Genomic DNA, 19,709 nt, shown 5'->3' with positions numbered 1-19,709 from the left:
TTGTCTCCCTGACTGACACAATGACATACAGATCATTATGTAGTGTTGTCCCCCTGACTGACATACAGATCATTATGTAGTGTTGTCCCCGACTGACATACGGATCATTATGTAGTGTTGTCCCCCTGACTGACATACGGATCATTATGTAGTGTTGTCCCCCTGACTGACATACGGATCATTATGTAGTGTTGTCCCCCTGACTGACATACAGATCATTATGTAGTGTTGTCCCCCTGACTGACATACAGATCATTATGTAGTGTTGTCCCCCTGACTGACATACAGATCATTATGTAGTGTTGTCCCCCTGACTGACATACAGATCATTATGTAGTGTTGTCCCCCTGACTGACATACAGATCATTATGTAGTGTTGTCCCCCTGACTGACATACAGATCATTATGTAGTGTTGTCCCCCTGACTGACATACAGATCATTATGTAGTGTTGTCCCCCTGACTGACATACAGATCATTATGTAGTGTTGTCCCCCTGACTGACATACAGATCATTATGTAGTGTTGTCCCCTGACTGACATACAGATCATTATGTAGTGTTGTCCCCCTGACTGTCATACATATAATTATGTAGTGCTGTCCCCTGACTGACATAATGACATACAGATCATTATGTAGTGTTGTCCCCTGACTGACATACAGATCATTATGTAATGTTGTTCCCCTGAGTGACATACAGATCATTATGTAGTGTTGTCCCCCTGACTGACATACAAATCATTATGTAGTGTTGTCCCCCTGACTGACATACAGATCATTACGTAGTGTTGTCCCCCTGACTGACATACAGATCATTATGTAGTGTTGTCCCCCTGACTGACATACAGATCATTATGTAGTGTTGTCCCCGACTGACATACAGATCATTATGTAGTGTTGTCCCCTGACTGTCATACAGATCATTATGTAGTGTTGTCTCCCTGACTGACACAATGACATACAGATCATTATGTAGTGTTGTCCCCCTGACTGACATACGGATCATTATGTAGTGTTGTCCCCCTGACTGACACAATGACATACAGATCATTATGTAGTGTTCTCCCCTGACTGACACAATGACATACAGATCATTATGTAGTGTTCTCCCCTGACTGACACAATGACATACAGATCATTATGTAGTGTTGTTCCCCTGACTGACATACAGATCATTATGTAGTGTTCTCCCCTGACTGACACAATGACATACAGATCATTATGTAGTGTTGTTCCCCTGACTGACATACAGATCATTATGTAGTGTTGTCCCCGACTGACATACAGATCATTATGTAGTGTTGTCCCCGACTGACATACAGATCATTATGTAGTGTTGTCCCCTGACAGACATACAGATCATTATGTATTGTTGTCCCCGACTGACATACAGATCATTATGTATTGTTGTCCCCCTAACTATCATACAGATCATTATGTAGTGTTGTCCCCCGGACTGTAATACAGATCATTATGTAGTGTTGTCCCCTGACTGTCATACAGATCATTATGTAGTGTTGTCTCCCTGACTGACACAATGACATACAGATCATTATGTAGTGTTGTCCCCCTGACTGACATACGGATCATTATGTAGTGTTGTCCCCCTGACTGACATACGGATCATTATGTAGTGTTGTCCCCCTGACTGACATACGGATCATTATGTAGTGTTGTCCCCCTGACTGACATACGGATCATTATGTAGTGTTGTCCCCCTGACTGACATACGGATCATTATGTAGTGTTGTCCCCCTGACAGACATACAGATCATTATGTAGTGTTGTCCCCCTGACAGACATACAGATCATTATGTAGTGTTGTCCCCCTGACTGACATACAGATCATTATGTAGTGTTGTCCCCCTGACTGACATACAGATCATTATGTAGTGTTGTCCCCCTGACTGACATACAGATCATTATGTAGTGTTGTCCCCCTGACTGACATACAGATCATTATGTAGTGTTGTCCCCCTGACTGACATACAGATCATTATGTAGTGTTGTCCCCCTGACTGACATACAGATCATTATGTAGTGTTGTCCCCCTGACTGACATACAGATCATTATGTAGTGTTGTCCCCCTGACTGACATACAGATCATTATGTAGTGTTGTCCCCCTGACTGACATACAGATCATTATGTAGTGTTGTCCCCCTGACTGACATACAGATCATTATGTAGTGTTGTCCCCCTGACTGACATACAGATCATTATGTAGTGTTGTCCCCCTGACTGACATACAGATCATTATGTAGTGTTGTCCCCCTGACTGACATACAGATCATTATGTAGTGTTGTCCCCCTGACTGACATACAGATCATTATGTAGTGTTGTCCCCCTGACTGACATACAGATCATTATGTAGTGTTTTCCCCCTGACTGACATACAAATCATTATGTAGTGTTTTCCCCCTGACTGACATACAGATCATTATGTAGTGTTGTCCCCCTGACTGACATACAGATCATTATGTAGTGTTGTCCCCCTGACTGACATACAGATCATGATGTAGTGTTGTCCCCTTGACTGACATACAGATCATGATGTAGTGTTGTCCCCCTGACTGACATACAGATCATTATGTAGTGTTGTCCCCTGACTGACATACAGATCATTATGTAGTGTTGTCTCCCTGACTGACATACAGATCATTATGTAGTGTTGTCTCCCTGACTGACATACAGATCATTATGTAGTGTTGTCCCCTGACTACATAATGATCTGAATGTCAGTGTTGTCCCCCTGACTGACATACAGATCATTATGTAGTGTTGTCCCCGACTGACACAATGACATACAGATCATTATGTAGTGTTGTCCCCCTGACTGACACAATGACATACAGATCATTATGTAGTGTTGTCCCCTGACTGACATACAGATCACTATGTAGTGTATATTCATTCATTCCTCCATCTAGATCACAGCGAGGCCTTTGCAAATATGAGCAAAATCAGCCATTCTATGCAGTGTTCTATTAGACATCGAACAGCATGAAGTTAAATTCACTATGTGTTGTATTGAGTAAATGTGTGAATATCGGTGACAGTTTTTTGAGAACGTTTTGAAACGGGGCGAACAGGCCACTGTCCACACCCCGCCCCCGTGGTATTGTGATACTTGGCCTGGTATTGTATGGTTAGCTACCTGTCTGGGATGCCCAGTCTGTTGACAATACGGTACACAGACAGGGTAACAGTTAGCTACCTGTCTGGGATGCCCAGTCTTTTGACAATACGGTACACAGACAGGGTAACAGTCCCTGTCTGGGATGCCCAGTCTGTTGACACTACGGTACACAGACAGGGTAACAGTTAGTTACCTGTCTGGGATGCCCAGTCTGTTGACACTACGGTACACAGACAGGGTAACAGTTAGTCTGGGATGCCTAGTCTGTTGACAATACAGAAGACAGACAGGGTAACAGTTAGCTACCTGTCTGGGATGCCCAGTCTCTTGACACTACGGTACACAGATAGCGTGTTGGCCACATGACGATAGTTGAACCAGAATCTGGATGTGCACACCTAAGGGGAAAATTGACAAAGTTAAATTTTAATTAAATGTTCATGGAGAAAGCACAAAATTCAACATCTTGGACACTTTATATTCCGATTTAAGTGTGTGTGCATAATTGCTCACCAAAACTGCCCAATTGTTTGTGTGTCCACTGTTGAAGAATTGACCAGCTTTAGCCTGCATTATTTCAGAAGGAAAAGGGTAGTTCATTAGGTTAGCTACCACTGCATTGAAATTGAAGCTGAAATTGGGATTTTATTTTAGGAATAAGGCCCGTTTTTCTTTTGAAGCCAGGAGGAGGCTAGTATCAGCTACATGTATGCCTTTACTAGACTATGGGGATATTTTATATATGAATGCTTCCGCTCAGTGTATGAGATCAATTGACACCCTTTACCATGGCACTTTGAGATTTATTTTAAACTGCAAAACCCTTACGCACCACTGCACTTTGTATACCAGGGTTGGCTGGCCTTCTCTAGTCACTCGTAGGCTCAGTCACTGGTGTACTTTTATTTACAAAACCATTTTGGGTTTACTACCTTTTTATTTGGGCATTTTTATTGTTCAGAAATGTGGTGGGTACTCTCTTCGTTCGCTGGACTTTATCCTGCTAACTGTTCCAAATGTCCAAACTGAATTTGGTAAAATGGCTTTTATGTACTCTGCGCCATCGTCTTGGAACGCCTTACATAATACTTTTAAACTGGAAGAACTTGTCCCGATTGGTGTTTTTAAATCACTGACAAATGTTCTTGAGACTGATTCCCTGACATGTCAATGTTTTTAATTTGCTGTTTTATGATTTTGTTATACTCGTGTGAATTCTATGGTTTTTACTAGATTACTTGTAGTTTTTCATGTTGTCTGTCTGTAATTTTTGTAATGACTTGGTGCTGCCCATCTTGGCCAGGACGCTCTTGAAAAATAGATTTTAAACCTCAATGAGCCCTTCCTGGTTAAATAAAAAAAAGTAAAAAATTGACCAGTTTTAGCCTGCATTATTACAAAAGGAAAAGGGTAGTTCATTAGGTTGGCTACCATTGTATTGACCCGCTTTAGCCTGCATTATTACACAGGGAAAAGGGTAGTTCATTAGGATGGCTAGCATTATATTGCGCAGTACACGAGGACATATGAAAATAGAGTATGGAGGGTGGTGGCTAACTAGTGCTGGTCAATGCGCCGGATGCTTCCCCCCCCCCCATTTCCCAGTCACTTTATTCACAAAATATTTCCCGTAAACATAGAATCAAGATGTTTAGACTATATGCTACTGTCGATAAATTAATAACGACGTTTACTACAAAATACAAAGTGGTCAAAGTATTAGCAATTGTTACAAACAAATGAAGGATAAAATGATGCTTCAAAATGCCAGCAGCATACCAACCCTACAGACCACTGTTGGCTAAACAGGGTTGGTACTGGAGTTAACCACATCTCCTCAAAAATCATCTCTGGTACCTCCTTGATGATTTGGTCCAAAAAAACTACATTTCCTTACTGTCTTTTTCTGTCAAAGTAGTCTTTGTAGCAAACAGCTAGTTAGCTAGCCTACCAAGATAATGTACAAACCACAGAACAAGATCAGACAAGGGTTATTAACGTTAGCTAGCTAACTAGATTAGCAAGGTGTTGTGGTTAAACAGCAAGGTGAAACACATTTTTTTTTAAACGAGTATCGCTAAGAAAAACAATAGGTGCTATATATATTTACCTCAATATTATTACTTTCCACCGCGGCAGGAACAATAAACAGGCTGAAAAGTGTCAATACTTTCAGGGAACAGCAACTAGCCATGTTGCGACAGGAAGAGCTATCGCCAACTGGCGTAGGTACTTCCTGTTTCCTGCTTCTTCTTCTTCTTCTTCTTCTTCTTCTTCTTGTTTGATGATATCACCTGTCCGCAAACAAACGTTTAAGGTGCATGCCGCCACCTACTGTGCTGGAGTGTGCAATTAATCGTAGTCTGACAACTTCTGTACTAAGAAAATATACTGCTCAAAAAAATAAAGGGAACACTTAAACAACATATTCTAGATCTGAATGAAAGAAATAATCTTATTAAATACTTTTTTCTTTACATAGTTGAATGTGCTGACAACAAAATCACACAAAAATAATCAATGGAAATCCAATTTATCAACCCATGGAGGTCTGGATATGGAGTCATACTCAAAATTAAAGTGGAAAAACACACTACAGGCTGATCCAACTTTGATGTAATGTCCTTAAAACAAGTCAAAATGAGGCTCAGTAGTGTGTGTGGCCTCCACGTGCCTGTATGACCTTCATTCAACGCCTGGGCATGCTCCTGATGAGGTGGCAGATGGTCTCCTGAGGGATCTCCTCCCAGACCTGGACTAAAGCATCCGCCAACTCCTGGACAGTCTGTGGTGCAACGTGGCGTTGGTGGATGGAGCGAGACATGATGTCTGCTCAAAAAAATAAAAGGAACACTTAAACAACACAATGTAACTCCAAGTCAATCACACTTCTGTGAAATCAAACTGTCCACTTAGGAAGCAACACTGATTGACAATAAATTTCACATGCTGTTGTGCAAATGGAATAGACAACAGGTGGAAATTATAGGCAATTAGCAAGACACCCCCAATAAAGGAGTGGTTCTGCAGGTGAGGACCACAGAGCACTTCTCAGTTCCTATGCTTCCTGGCTGATGTTTTGGTCACTTTTGAATGCTGGTGGTGCTTTCACTCTAGTGGTAGCATGAGACGGAGTCTACAACCCACACAAGTGGCTCAGGTAGTGCAGCTCATCCAGGATGGCACATCAATGCGAGCTGTGGCAAGAAGGTTTGCTGTGTCTGTCAGCGTAGTGTCCAGAGCATGGAGGCGCTACCAGGAGACAGGCCAGTACATCAGGAGACGTGGAGGAGGCCGTATGAGGGCAACAACCCAGCAGCAGGACCGCTACCTCCGCCTTTGTGCAAGGAGGAGCAGGAGAAACACTGCCAGAGCCCTGCAAAATGACCTCCAGCAAGCCACAAATGTGCATGTGTCTGCTCAAACGGTCAGAAACAGACTCCATGAGGATGGTATGAGGGCCCGACGTCCACAGGTGGGGGTTGTGCTTACAGCCCAACACCGTGCAGGACGTTTGGCATTTGCCAGAGAACACCAAGATTGGCAAATTCGCCACTGGCGCCCTGTGCTCTTCACAGATGAAAGCAGGTTCACACTGAGCACATGTGACAGACGTGACAGAGTCTGGAGACGCCGTGGAGAACGTTCTGCTGCCTGCAACATCCTCCAGCATGACCGGTTTGGCGGTGGGTCAGTCATGGTGTGGGGTGGCATTTCTTTGGGGGGCCGCACAGCCCTCCATGTGCTCGCCAGAGGTAGCCTGACTGCCATTAGGTACCGAGATGAGATCCTCAGACCCCTTGTGAGACCATATGCTGGTGCGGTTGGCCCTGGGTTCCTCCTAATGCAAGACAATGCTAGACCTCATGTGGCTGGAGTGTGTCAGCAGTTCCTGCAAGAGGAAGGCATTGATGCTATGGACTGGCCCGCCCGTTCCCCAGACCTGAATCCAATTGTGCACATCTGGAACATCATGTCTCGCTCCATCCACCAACGCCGCATTGCACCACAGACTGTCCAGGAGTTGGCGGATGCTTTAGTCCAGGTCTGGGAGGAGATCCCTCAGGAGACCATCCGCCACCTCATCAGGAGCATGCCCGGGCGTTGTAGGGAGGTCATACAGGCACGTGGAGGCCACACACACTACTGAGCCTCATTTTGACTTGTTTTAAGGACATTACATCAAAGTTGGATCAGCCTTTAGTGTGGTTTTCCACTTTAATTTTGAGTGTGACTCCAAATCCAGACCTCCATGGGTTGATAAATTGGATTTCCATTGATTATTTTTGTGTGATTTTGTTGTCAGCACATTCAACTATGTAAATAAAAAAGTATTTAATAAGATTATTTATTTCATTCAGATCTAGGATGTGTTGTTTAAGTGTTCCCTTTATTTTTTTGAGCAGTATATATATATATATATATAATGCAGGCTAAAGCTGGTATATATATATATAATCCCTACTAATTCAATACTTAAACAATCCACATTTAGGATTATTCAGCATGTCAACAACCATTTTGACAGTAACATCTGTTACTCTTTCGCCATATCCACTATAACCTTAAACCTGGCATTTCTGCTTTCCACAACCAAAGTCATGTTGATAACTTCATAGCTTTCATTGGTAAGGTTAACTTTATTTACTATCAAAGTGTCCTTTGACCCTGTGCATTCATGATCACAAGACAGAGAGACAGACAGGTGGAAATGGTAAGAGTACATGGCCATTAAGGCCAGATCGTTCCTCAAGACGTTCAAACGTTCATCGATGATCAGCAGGGTCAAACAATAAAACCAATATAATGACCAATAGATTAACCAATATAATAACTAATAGATTAACCAATATAATGATGCCTACTAAGTAACAGTGAGTAGACAGACATCTTGCTGAAACAAAATATATTTGTATAAATCACCTCATACTATCCGTATGGGTCCAGCATTCCCATCAGTCAAAGCCACCAGCGCCACCATGTGGGTCCACCAGAACCACCGTGTGGGTCCACCGGCGCTAGTGTGGGTCCACCAGCGCCACCGTGTGGGTCCAGAAAGCCCATCAGTCAAAGCCACCAGCGCCACCATGTGGGTCCACCAAAACCACTGTGTGGGTCCAGCATGCCCATCAGTCAAAGCCAGCAGCGCTATCGTGTGGGTCCACCAGAACCACCGTGTGGGTCCACCAGCGCCACCGTGTGGGTCCAAAAAGCCCATCAGTCAAAGCCACCAGCGCCACCGTGTGGGTCCACCAGCTCCAACAGGCTTCTTTACTGAACAATGTGTTTATTTTCTATGAACTTGTTTTGTATTCCTGTTTTGCATTTCAGATTTTAATTTAATGTGTGTATCTTTGTAATTACAGAGCTCATTTGTACAAGAAACCTTGGTTTCCCTCTCAACATGACTCCCTGCCAAATTATAGGTTTAAATAAAACAATGATTAATACTGGTGTTATTTTATTATAAAAGGAATAAGGATTCTCTGATACATGAATCAGGTCAACATGGCTTTGGTCACAAATGGGCCAACCACAGCATACTATAATATACTATAATATACTATACTATAATATACTATACTGTAATATACTATAATATACTATACTATAATATACTATACTGTAATATACTATAATATACTATGCTATAATATAATATACTATAATGTAATATACTGTAATATAATATACTATAATATACAATATACTACACTGTAATATACTATACTATAATATACTGTAATATACTATACTATAATATACTATAATATACTGTAATATAATATACAATATACTATACTGTAATATACTGTAATATACTATAATATACTGGAGACAGAATAACAGAGATTCACTACTATTCACATACTTTTATTTCCACAGATATCCTCTAGTAGTTAAGAACATACTGTTATACACAGTTATTGAAGCAGGGCATGGTGGGTAGGGGGCGTCTACTCGATTAAGGAACGACAAAACGTGTGTATAAAATAACGTGGGCGAGAGATTTCCACTGTCACAAAAATCATCAACCAATCACCACCTCCTCCTCCTCCATTCTTGTCTTGTTTTTAAAAATACAATCTTTTAAATTGAATGTTTAGGCAGACAGGCAAACTTTACACAAACTCGGCCCTGGGGGCAACAACGTTTTGGTTGTTGGTCCTAGCACGACACAGCTGATAACAAATAATCGAAGCTTGACGATGAGTTGGTTGTTTCAATCAGCTGTGTAGTGCTAGGACCAACAACCAAAACGTGCACCCTGGACAGTGTTTGGATAACCCTGACTTAAAAGGATCTAAAGCAAGGTTAGGGCGACCCTGGTCCTAGAGCCACTTCATGTTTTTGATTTAACAGTCCTGGAAGACCAGGTGTGTTGAATTTAGGCGATCACTCAACTGATCAATTAACTCAGTCAGGTGTGGTGCCCTCGTTGGAACAGAATACCTGCAGTACTCCTGAAACAGGTTGGCTTTCTCCTGATCTAGAGGCTTGCTGATAGGGAAGTTCAATAGAGGTTAGGGGTTGAAGGTCAAGATTCGAGGCCAGGGGTTCAGAGGTGTGATTGATTCATCAAACAACAAAAAAAAATGGCCCACAGACGGCAACTAGCTTTACGTTGTCGTCGTAGTTACCACTGGGCTACTATTATTATTATTATACTTACTGCACGTGATCAACCACCTGATCAAACAACAGCATCAAACACATTGAAAAGAAAAACAATATACTTTCATTTTTCATCACAAGTTTAAGTTTCACAAGTCTTCCATCAGCTCTTTGTGCTCTAGTGCTTCTCTGTTGGCGACTGAACAGATTTTAGAGAGAGAGGTGAGGTGGAAGAGAAGAGAGGTGAGGTGGAAGAGAAGAGAGGTGAGGTGGAAGAGAAGAGAGGTGAGGGGGAAAAGGAGAGAGGTGAGGGGGAAGAGAAGAGAGGAGAGAGGGGTGAGGGGGAGGGGGAAGAGAAGAGAAGAGAGAGAGGTGAGGGGGAAGAGAAGAGAGGAGAGAGGTGAGGGGGAAGAGAAGAGAGGAGAGAGAGGTGAGGGGGAAGAGAAGAGAGGAGAGAGGTGAGGGGGAAGAGAAGAGAGGAGAGAGAGGTGAGGGGGAAGAGAAGAGAGGAGAGAGAGGTGAGGGGGAAGAGAGGAGAGAGGTGAGGGGGAAGAGAAGAGAGGAGAGAGGGAAGAGAAGAGAGGAGAGAGGGAAGAGAGGAGAGAGGGAAGAGAAGAGAGGAGAGAGGGAAGAGAAGAGAGGAGAGAGATGAGGGGGAAGAGGAGAGGTGACTAGCTGCTGGCTGACATTATCTCCACGGAGACGTGAGGTGGAGGTGTGCCAGGGGTCCGTTACCATGGCTTCATCAGACAAAACCCGCTGTGTGGGTTACATCAGAAAATGCCTGTCTTCTGATTGGTTTAAAACCTAGTAGGAATGAAAGACACGCCTCTCATCGGCATCAAGCTCTTTTGTCAACCCAGCCCCCAGTTCACAACAGAAGAAGTTTGATTCACCAGAAATACTCAATGACAGATATCTATCTATCTATCTAGGAACATATTCACTCACCAACCAGACCACCACACTACCATCAACACACCCCAGGTTAACAAGCAGCACACAGCGGTATGGGGGAGAGGAGGAGGACGAGGAAGGCCCTCCTTCAGTCTTTCTTGGCGGTCAGGAATGTCGGTGTGCCTTTTTCATATATATATATATATTTTTTTTTATAGTGTTATTTTTTTTTTTTTTGTATATTTTTCAGAGACTGTTATGTTCAGTTTGTTGGTCGTTACGGTAACCGGTCAGAGAAGTGAGCGTGTCCCAGACCTCTTCTTAGATCCAAAATGGAGTCTGCGGGACAGTCAGTTTCACCCCCTCCTCCCCCCCCCACCACCACAACCACCGTCAGAATGGGATTCCTGCCAGTCTGCTGGGCTAGCAGGGCGGGGTGAGCAGAGTAGCTGGTGTGAGAACCGTCAAGATTCGGGTCTGAGAGACAGAGCCATGAGTCATGGCGCCATGAGCCACACACTACCAGTTGGTTACTGCTGTAGGTTGAGTCTGGGGCTAGCTTACTGGGGCTAGGGGCCGCTGGGGCTAGCTTGCTGGGGCAAGCTTGCTGGGGTGTAGCTGAAACTGTGGCCCCTGGTATCTGGAGGCTAGCTGAGGCTAGCTGTTGTAGTAGGCTAGCTGTCGTAGCCTAGCTGACTGAGGCTAGCTGTGTGGGCTGAGCCTGGGTAACTGTGGCCCCTGGGATCTGGAGGCTAGCTGAGGCTAGCTGTCGTAGCCTAGCTGACTGAGGCTAACTGTGTGGGCTGAGGCTGGGTAACTGTGGCCCCTGGGATCTGGAGGCTAGCTGTCGTGGGCTAGCTGTCGAAGCTTAGCTGACTAAGGCTAACTGTGTGGGCTGAGGCTGGGTAACTGTGGCCCCTGGGATCTGGAGGCTAGCTGTCGTAGGCTAGCTGTCGTAGCCTAGCTGACTGAGGCTAACTGTGTGGGCTGAGGCTGGGTGACTGTGGCCCCTGGGATCTGGAGGCTAGCTGTCGTAGTAGGCTAGCTGTCGTAGTAGGCTAGCAGTCGTAGTAGGCTAGCTGTGTGGGCTGAGGCTGAGTGACTGTGGCCCATCGACTGAAACTGTGGGACCTGGATGCTAGGGACCCTTCGGTGTAACTAAAACTATGGCCCCTGGACTGAGGCATAGGCTGGAGTTTAGGGGCCAGTCTGTGGCCCCCGTCATCTGTTAGCAGGGTAGTAGTTGGGGTCCAGGTAGTTATATCCAGGGGTCTGAGCCAGACAGTAGTCCATGTCTAGGAAGGTCTCATGGTGATGGACAGGCTCCAGATGGTGGTCTGGCATGTGGCTCTCAGTCTTGTACAGGCTGCAGGAGGGGACAAACAAGGGGTAAGAGGTTTTAATAAACAACCATTGAAACTGTTCAAGTTATCTAGTTATCAAATGTAAAAATTGCAACAAAAAAATTGTCCTCCAAAGAGAGAGAACATATCAGTAGCATGATTAGAGCGAGCAACAAGGCCGTTAATGTGTTGGTTCATAAACAGCCATTAGGAAAAAGTGTAGGAAGGTAGACTAGTTCTTAAAAGGCCCAATGCAGTCAAAAACGTGTTTTTTTCCCCCCCTGTATTTTAAATATATTTTCACACTATGAGGATGGAATAATACAGTGAAATTGTGAAAATTATGATCATGCCCTTTTAGTGTTAGAGCCGTTTGTAAATCTGTTAGAGCTGTTTGTAAATCTGTTAGAGCTGTTTGTAAATCTGTTAGAGCTCCCTCATGACGCCAGGACAGCGGAGTCAATCACCACCTTCCGGAGACACCTGAAACCCCACCTCTTTAAGGAATACCTAGGATCGGATAAAGTAATCCTTCTAACCCCCCCCCCCCCCCTTAAAAGATTTAGATGCACTATTGTAAAGTGGTTGTTCCACTGGATATCATAAGGTGAATGCACCAATTTGTAAGTCGCTCTGGATAAGAGCATCTGCTAAATGACTTAAATGTAAATGTAAATCTGTTAGAGCTGTTTGTAAATCTGTTAAAGCGGTTTGTAAATCTGTTAGAGCTGTTTGTAAATCTGTTAGAGCGGTTTGTAAATCTGTTAGAGCGGTTTGTAAATCTGTTAGAGCTGTTTGTAAATCTGTTAGAGCTGTTTGTAAATCTGTTAGCGCTGTTTGTAAATCTGTTAGCGCTGTTTATAAATCTGTTAGAGCTGTTTGTAAATCTGTTAGTGTTAGAGCTGTTTGTAAATCTGTTAGTGTTAGAGCTGTTTGTAAATCTGTTAGTGTTAGAGCTGTTTGTAAATCTGTTAGAGCTGTTTGTAAATCTGTTAGAGCTGTTTGTAAATCTGTTAGTGTTAGAGCTGTTTGTAAATCTGTTAGAGCTGTTTGTAAATCTGTTAGTGTTAGAGCTGTTTGTGTTAGAGCTGTTTGTGTTAGAGCTGTTTGTGTTAGAGCTGTTTGTGTTAGAGCTGTTTGTGTTAGAGCTGTTTGTGTTAGAGCGGTTTGTGTTAGAGCGGTTTGTGTTAGAGCGGTTTGTGTTAGAGCGGTTTGTGTTAGAGCGGTTTGTGTTAGAGCTGTTTGTGTTAGAGCTGTTTGTAAATCTGTTAGAGCTGTTTGTAAATCTGTTAGAGCTGTTTGTAAATCTGTTAGAGCTGTTTGTAAATCTGTTAGAGCTGTTTGTAAATCTGTTAGAGCTGTTTATAAATCTGTTAGTGTTAGAGCTGTTTGTAAATCTGTTAGAGCTGTTTGTAAATCTGTTAGTGTTAGAGCTGTTTGTGTTAGAGCTGTTTGTAAATCTGTTAGAGCTGTTTGTAAATCTGTTAGAGCTGTCTGTAAATCTGTTAGAGCTGTTTGTAAATCTGTTAGAGCTGTTTGTAAATCTGTTAGAGCTGTTTGTAAATCTGTTAGAGCTGTTTGTAAATCTGTTAGAGCTGTTTGTAAATCTGTTAGAGCTGTTTGTAAATCTGTTAGAGCTGTTTGTAAATCTGTTAGTGCTGTTTGTAAATCTGTTAGTGCTGTTTGTAAATCTGTTAGTGCTGTTTGTAAATCTGTTAGTGCTGTTTGTAAATCTGTTAGTGCTGTTTGTAAATCTGTTAGAGCTGTTTGTAAATCTGTTAGAGCTGTTTGTAAATCTGTTAGAGCTGTTTGTAAATCTGTTAGTGTTAGAGCTGTTTGTAAATCTGTTAGAGCTGTTTATAAATCTGTTAGTGTTAGAGCTGTTTGTAAATCTGTTAGAGCTGTTTGTAAATCTGTTAGTGTCAGAGCTGTTTGTGTTAGAGCTGTTTGTAAATCTGTTAGAGCTGTTTGTAAATCTGTTAGAGCTGTTTGTAAATCTGTTAGAGCTGTTTGTAAATCTGTTAGAGCTGTTTATAAATCTGTTAGAGCTGTTTGTAAATCTGTTAGTGTTAGAGCTGTTTGTAAATCTGTTAGAGCTGTTTGTAAATCTGTTAGAGCTGTTTGTAAATCTGTTAGAGCTGTTTGTAAATCTGTTAGTGTTAGAGCTGTTTGTAAATCTGTTAGAGCTGTTTGTAAATCTGTTAGAGCTGTTTGTAAATCTGTTAGTGCTGTTTGTAAATCTGTTAGTGCTGTTTGTAAATCTGTTAGTGCTGTTTGTAAATCTGTTAGAGTGTAAATCTGTTAGAGCTGTTTGTAAATCTGTTAGAGCTGTTTGTAAATCTGTTAGAGCTGTTTGTAAATCTGTTAGAGCTGTTTGTAAATCTGTTAGAGCTGTTTATAAATATGTTAGTGTTAGAGCTGTTTGTAAATCTGTTAGAGCTGTTTGTAAATCTGTTAGTGTTAGAGCTGTTTGTAAATCTGTTAGTGCTGTTTGTAAATCTGTTAGTGCTGTTTGTAAATCTGTTAGAGCTGTTTGTAAATCTGTTAGAGCTGTTTGTAAATCTGTTAGAGCTGTTTGTAAATCTGTTAGTGTTAGAGCTGTTTGTAAATCTGTTAAAGCTGTTTGAAAATCGGTTAGAGCTGTTTGTAAATCTGTTAGAGCTGTTTGTAAATCTGTTAGAGCTGTTTGTAAATATGTTAGTGTTAGAGCTGTTTGTAAATCTGTTAGAGCTGTTTGTAAATCTGTTAGAGATGAACAGACCTAAGTCAATACATAGTCCTGTTTGGCTGTGTTTAAAAACCGTTTTAACCCATTTCTAGCCCGATGAACAGAGCCCCAGCCAGGCAGGAACTCACCAGTCGGAGCAGTTGGAACAGAAGTCCACAGCGTTGTCTGAGGGACAGTCCTGACAGTGCCATCGCACACCCTGGATAGGCTCCACACCACACACGTCACACTGCAGAGAGAGACACGGAAGCACATGGTTAACATGCCATTATAAACCGGGAAATATGGATGCTGATTGGTTGAAACAGCATTTTAACCTTGTGTATATCAGACAATATACCACCGTTTTGACGCAAGAAAACGAGTTTCCCATTCAATTTCTGTTGGTAACCAGTTTATAATTAGCAATGAGGCACCTCTGGGGTTTGTGGTATATGGCCAATATACCACGGTTAAGGGCTGAATACAGGCACTCTGCAACCTCAGGCCTTATTGTTATAGAGGGACAGTCAGCTACCTACCACACCCCTTATTGTTATAGAGGGACAGTCAGCTACCTCCCTACCACCCCCTTATTGTTATAGAGGGACAGTCAGATACCTACCTACCTACCACCCCTTATTGTTATAGAGGGACAGTCAGATACCTACCTACCACACCCTTATTGTTATAGAGGGACAGTCACCTACCTACCCACCACCCCCTTATTGTTATAGAGGGACAGTCACCTACCTACCCACCACCCCCTTATTGTTATAAAGGGACAGTAGAGACAGTCAGCTACCTACCCACCACCCCCTTATTGTTATAAAGGGACAGAAGAGACAGTCAGCTACCTACCACCCCTTATTGTTATAGAGGGACAGTCAGCTACCTACCTACCACCCCTTATTGTTATAGAGGGACAGTAGAGACAGTCAGCTACCTACCTACCACCCCCTTATTGTTATAGAGGGACAGTAGAGACAGTCAGCTACCTACCTACCACCCCTTATTGTTATAAAGGGACAGTAGACAGTCAGCTACCTACCTACCACCCCTTATTGTTATAGAGGGACAGTAGAGACAGTCAGCTACCTACCTACCACCCCTTTATTGTTATAGAGGGAGAGTAGAGATAGTCAGCTACCTACCTACCACCCCTTATTGTTATAGAGGGACAGTAGACAGTCAGCTACCTACCTACCACCCCCTTATTGTTATAGAGGGACAGTAGAGACAGTCAGCTACCTACCTACCACACCCTTATTGTTATAGAGGGACAGTAGACAGTCAGCTACCTACCTACCACCCCCTTATTGTTATAGAGGGACAGTAGAGACAGTCAGCTACCTACCCACCACCCCTTATTGTTATAAAGGGACAGTAGACAGTCAGCTACCTACCTACCACCCCTTATTGTTATAGAGGGACAGTAGAGACAGTCAGCTACCTACCTACCACCCCTTTATTGTTATAGAGGGACAGTAGAGATAGTCAGCTACCTACCTACCACCCCTTATTGTTATAGAGGGACAGTAGACAGTCAGCTACCTACCTACCACCCCCTTATTGTTATAGAGGGACAGTAGAGACAGTCAGCTACCTACCCACCACCCCTTATTGTTATAGAGGGACAGTCAGCTACCTCCCTACCACCCCTTTATTGTTATAGAGGGACAGTAGAGACAGTCACCTACCTACCTACCACCCCTTATTGTTATAGAGGGACAGTAGAGACAGTCAGCTACCTACCCACCACCCCCTCTTATCCACCAAACATAGATTCGTCCGTCAGACTGCCAGATGGTGAAGCGTGATTCATCACTCCAGAGAAAGCGTTTCCACTGCTCCAGAGTCCAATGGCGGCGAGCTTTACGCCATTCCAACTGACAATTGGCATTGCACATGGTGATGTTAGGCTTGTGTGCGGCTGCTCGGCCATGGAAACCCATTTCATGAAGCTCCAGACGAACAGTTCTTGTGCTTGACGATGCTTCCAGAGGCAGTTTGGAACTCGGTAGTGAGTGTTGCAACTGAGGACAGACGATGTTTTAGAGCTGCGCTTTTTAGCACTCAACGGTCCAGTTCTGTGAGCTTGTATGGCCTAACACGCGCGTGTGTGTGTGTGTCTACCTTGATTCCACGGTGATGTGTCTACCTTGATTCCACGGTGATGTGTGTACCTTGATTCCACGGTGATGTGTGTACCTTGTATCCACGGTGGAGTGTGTACCTTGTATCCACGGTGGAGTGTGTACCTTGTATCCACGGTGGAGTGTGTACCTTGTATCCACGGTGGAGTGTGTACCTTGTATCCACGGTGGAGTGTGTACCTTGTATCCACGGTGGAGTGTGTACCTTGTATCCACGGTGGAGTGTGTACCTTGTATCCACGGTGGAGTGTGTACCTTGTATCCACGGTGGTGTGTGTACCTTGTATCCACGGTGATGTGTGTACCTTGTATCCATGGTGCAGGGCCATGCTACTCTCAGCCTGGATCTCCTGCAATTTGTGTTTCTTCATCCTCTTCAGCTCCAGAAGCTCCTTGTACTCCGGCAGGTGTCTCAACTCCACAGGTACACCCTCCTCATCCTGGACACACACACACACAGACACACACACTCTTTAGTATGACAGACTAAGAGTCAGGTTTGTGAAAAGGAGTGCTAGTAGTGACAGGAACGGTCACGACTGAAGACAAACACCCTGCTTCCTTCACTGAATGACTGTCTGAGCTTTGCTGCTGACGCACTTTCAGCACGTGGAAAGAGAGAGGAAAGAGAGAGAGGAGAGAGAGGAAAAAGAGAAAGAGGAAAGAGAGAGGAAAAAGACAGAGGAGAGAGGAAAGAGAGAGGAGAGAGAGAGGAAAGAGAGAGGGGAGAGAGGAAAGAGAGAGGGGAGAGAGGAAAGAGAGAAAAGAGAGGAAAGAGAAAAGAGAGAGGAAAGAGAGAGAGGAAAGAGAGAGAGAGGAAAGAGAGAGAGAGGAGAGAGGAAAGAGAGAGAGGAGAGAGGAAAGAGAGAGAGGAGAGAGGAAAAAGAGAGAGGAGAGAGGAGAGAGGAAAGAGAGAGAGGAGAGAGGAAAGAGAGAGGAGAGAGGAGAGAGAGAGGAAAGAGAGAGAGGAGAGAGAGAGAGGAAAGAGAGAGAGGAGAGAGAGAGAGGAAAGAGAGAGAGAGAGAGAGAGAGAGAGAGGAAAGAGAGAGAGAGAGGAGAGAGAGAAAAGAGAGGAAAGAGAGAAAAGAGAGGAAAGAGAAGAGAGGAAAGAGAAAAGAGAGAGGAAAGAGAGAGAGGAAAGAGAGAGAGGAGAGAGGAAAGAGAGAGAGGGAGGAGAGGAGAGAGGAAAGAGGAAAGAGAGAGGGAAAAAAGAGGAAAGAGAAAAGAGAGAGAGGAGAGAGGAAAGAGAGGAAAGAGGAGAGAGAGAGGAAAGAGGAGAGAGAAAGAGACGAGAGAGGAAAGAGAGAGAGAGAGGAAAGAGAGAGGAAAGAGAAGAGAGGAAAGAGAAGAGAGAAGAGAGAGAGAGGAGAGAGGAAAGAGAGAAAAGAGAGGAGAAAGAGAGAGGAGAGAGGAAAGAGAGAGGAGAGGAAAGAGAGAGAGGAAAGAGAGGAAAGAGAGGAGAGAGAGAGGAGAGAGGAAAGAGAGAAGAGAGAGAGGAGAGAGGAAAGAGAGAGAGGAGAGAGGAAAGAGAAGAGAGAGAGGAAAGAGAAGAGAGGAAAGAGAGAGGAGAGAGAGAGGAAAAAAAGAAAGAGGAAAGAGAGAGAGGAGAGAGGAAAGAGAGAGGAAGAGAGGAGAGGAAAGAGAGAGGAGAGAGGAAAGAGAGAGGAGAGGAAAGAGAGAGAGGAGAGAGGAAAGAGAGAGAGAAGAGAGAGAGGAGAGAGAGAGGAGAGGGGAAAGAGAGAGAGAGGAGAGGGGAAAGAGAGAGAGAGGAGAGGGGAAAGAGAGAGAGGAGAGGGGAAAGAGAGAGAGAGGAGAGTGGAAAGAGAGAGAGAAGAGAGGAGAGAGGAAAGAGAGAGAGGAGAGAGGAAAGAGAGAGAGGAGAGAGGAAAGAGAGAGGAGAGAGGAAAGAGAGAGGAAAGAGAGAGGAAAGAGGAAAGAGAGAGAAGAAAGAGAGAAGAGAGAGGGAGGAAAAAGAGAGAGGAGAGAGGAGAGAGTAAAAAGAGAGAAGAGAGAGAGGAGAGAGGAAAGAGAGAGAGGAGAGAGAGAGGAGAGAGGAAAGAGAGAGAGGAGAGGAGAGAGAGAGGAGAGAGGAAAGAGAGAAGAGAGAGGAAAGAGAGAGAAAGAGAGAGAGAGGAGAGAGGAAAGAGAGAGAGAGGAGAGAGGAAAGAGAGAGAGGAGAGAGGAAAGAGAGAGAGGAGAGAGAAAAGAGAGAGGAGAGAGAAAAGAGAGAGGAGAGAGAGGAAAGAGAGAGGAAAGAGAGAGAGGAAAGACAGAGGAATGGAGAGAGAGGAAAGACAGAGAGGAGAGAGAGAGGAAAGACAGAGAGAGGAGAAAGGAAAGAGAGAGAGAGGAGAGAGGAAAGAGAGAGAGCAAAGAGAGAGAGAGGAAAGAGAGAGGAGAGAGAGAGGAGAGAGGAAAGAGAGAGGAGAGAGGAAAGAGAGAGAGAGGAGAGAGGAAAGAGAGAGAGCAAAGAGAGAGAGAGGAGCGAGGAGAGAGAGGAGAGAGGAAAGAGAGAGGAAAGAGAGAGGAAAGAGGAAAGAGAGAGAAGAAAGAGAGAAGAGAGAGGAAAGAGAGAGGGAGGAAAAAGAGAGAGGAGAGAGGAGAGAGGAAAGAGTAAAAAGAGAGAAGAGAGAGAGGAGAGAGGAAAGAGAGAGAGGAGAGAGAGAGGAGAGAGGAAAGAGAGAGAGGAGAGGAGAGAGAGAGGAGAGAGGAAAGAGAGAAGAGAGAGGAAAGAGAGAGAAAGAGAGAGAGAGGAGAGAGGAAAGAGAGAGAGAGGAGAGAGGAAAGAGAGAGAGGAGAGAGGAAAGAGAGAGAGGAGAGAGAAAAGAGAGAGGAGAGAGAAAAGAGAGAGG

The 19,709-nt window shown here is 44.0% G+C and overlaps 2 protein-coding genes across 2 annotated transcripts in view; both read right to left on the bottom strand.

The window, feature by feature from the left end:
- Positions 1-5,395, bottom strand: part of pigk (phosphatidylinositol glycan anchor biosynthesis, class K) — a 185,330-nt gene extending 179,935 nt beyond the window's left edge. Inside the window, exons 1-3 of the mRNA XM_045694539.2 lie at positions 5,250-5,395; positions 3,653-3,706; positions 3,446-3,537 (exon numbers count right to left, since the gene is read on the bottom strand). Of these exons, the coding sequence (XP_045550495.2) occupies positions 3,446-3,537; positions 3,653-3,706; positions 5,250-5,333 (230 nt within the window). The 5' untranslated portion in view covers positions 5,334-5,395. The remainder of the gene's footprint in view (positions 1-3,445; positions 3,538-3,652; positions 3,707-5,249) is intronic.
- A 3,602-nt stretch (positions 5,396-8,997) lies between these two features.
- LOC106569749 (ZZ-type zinc finger-containing protein 3) overlaps positions 8,998-19,709 on the bottom strand; it is a 62,290-nt gene continuing 51,578 nt past the window's right edge. The window contains exons 10-12 of the mRNA XM_082961046.1: positions 17,163-17,297; positions 14,851-14,951; positions 8,998-12,017 (exon numbers count right to left, since the gene is read on the bottom strand). Coding sequence (XP_082817172.1) covers positions 11,873-12,017; positions 14,851-14,951; positions 17,163-17,297 — 381 coding nt within the window. The 3' untranslated portion in view covers positions 8,998-11,872. The remainder of the gene's footprint in view (positions 12,018-14,850; positions 14,952-17,162; positions 17,298-19,709) is intronic.

The sequence above is a fragment of the Salmo salar genome, chromosome 14, assembly GCF_965601325.2.
Source record: "Salmo salar chromosome 14, fSalSal1, whole genome shotgun sequence".
Taxonomy (NCBI): Eukaryota; Metazoa; Chordata; class Actinopteri; order Salmoniformes; family Salmonidae; genus Salmo; species Salmo salar.
Note: the sequence above shows the minus strand (reverse complement) of the source record. Positions and strands in the feature narration are given on the sequence as shown.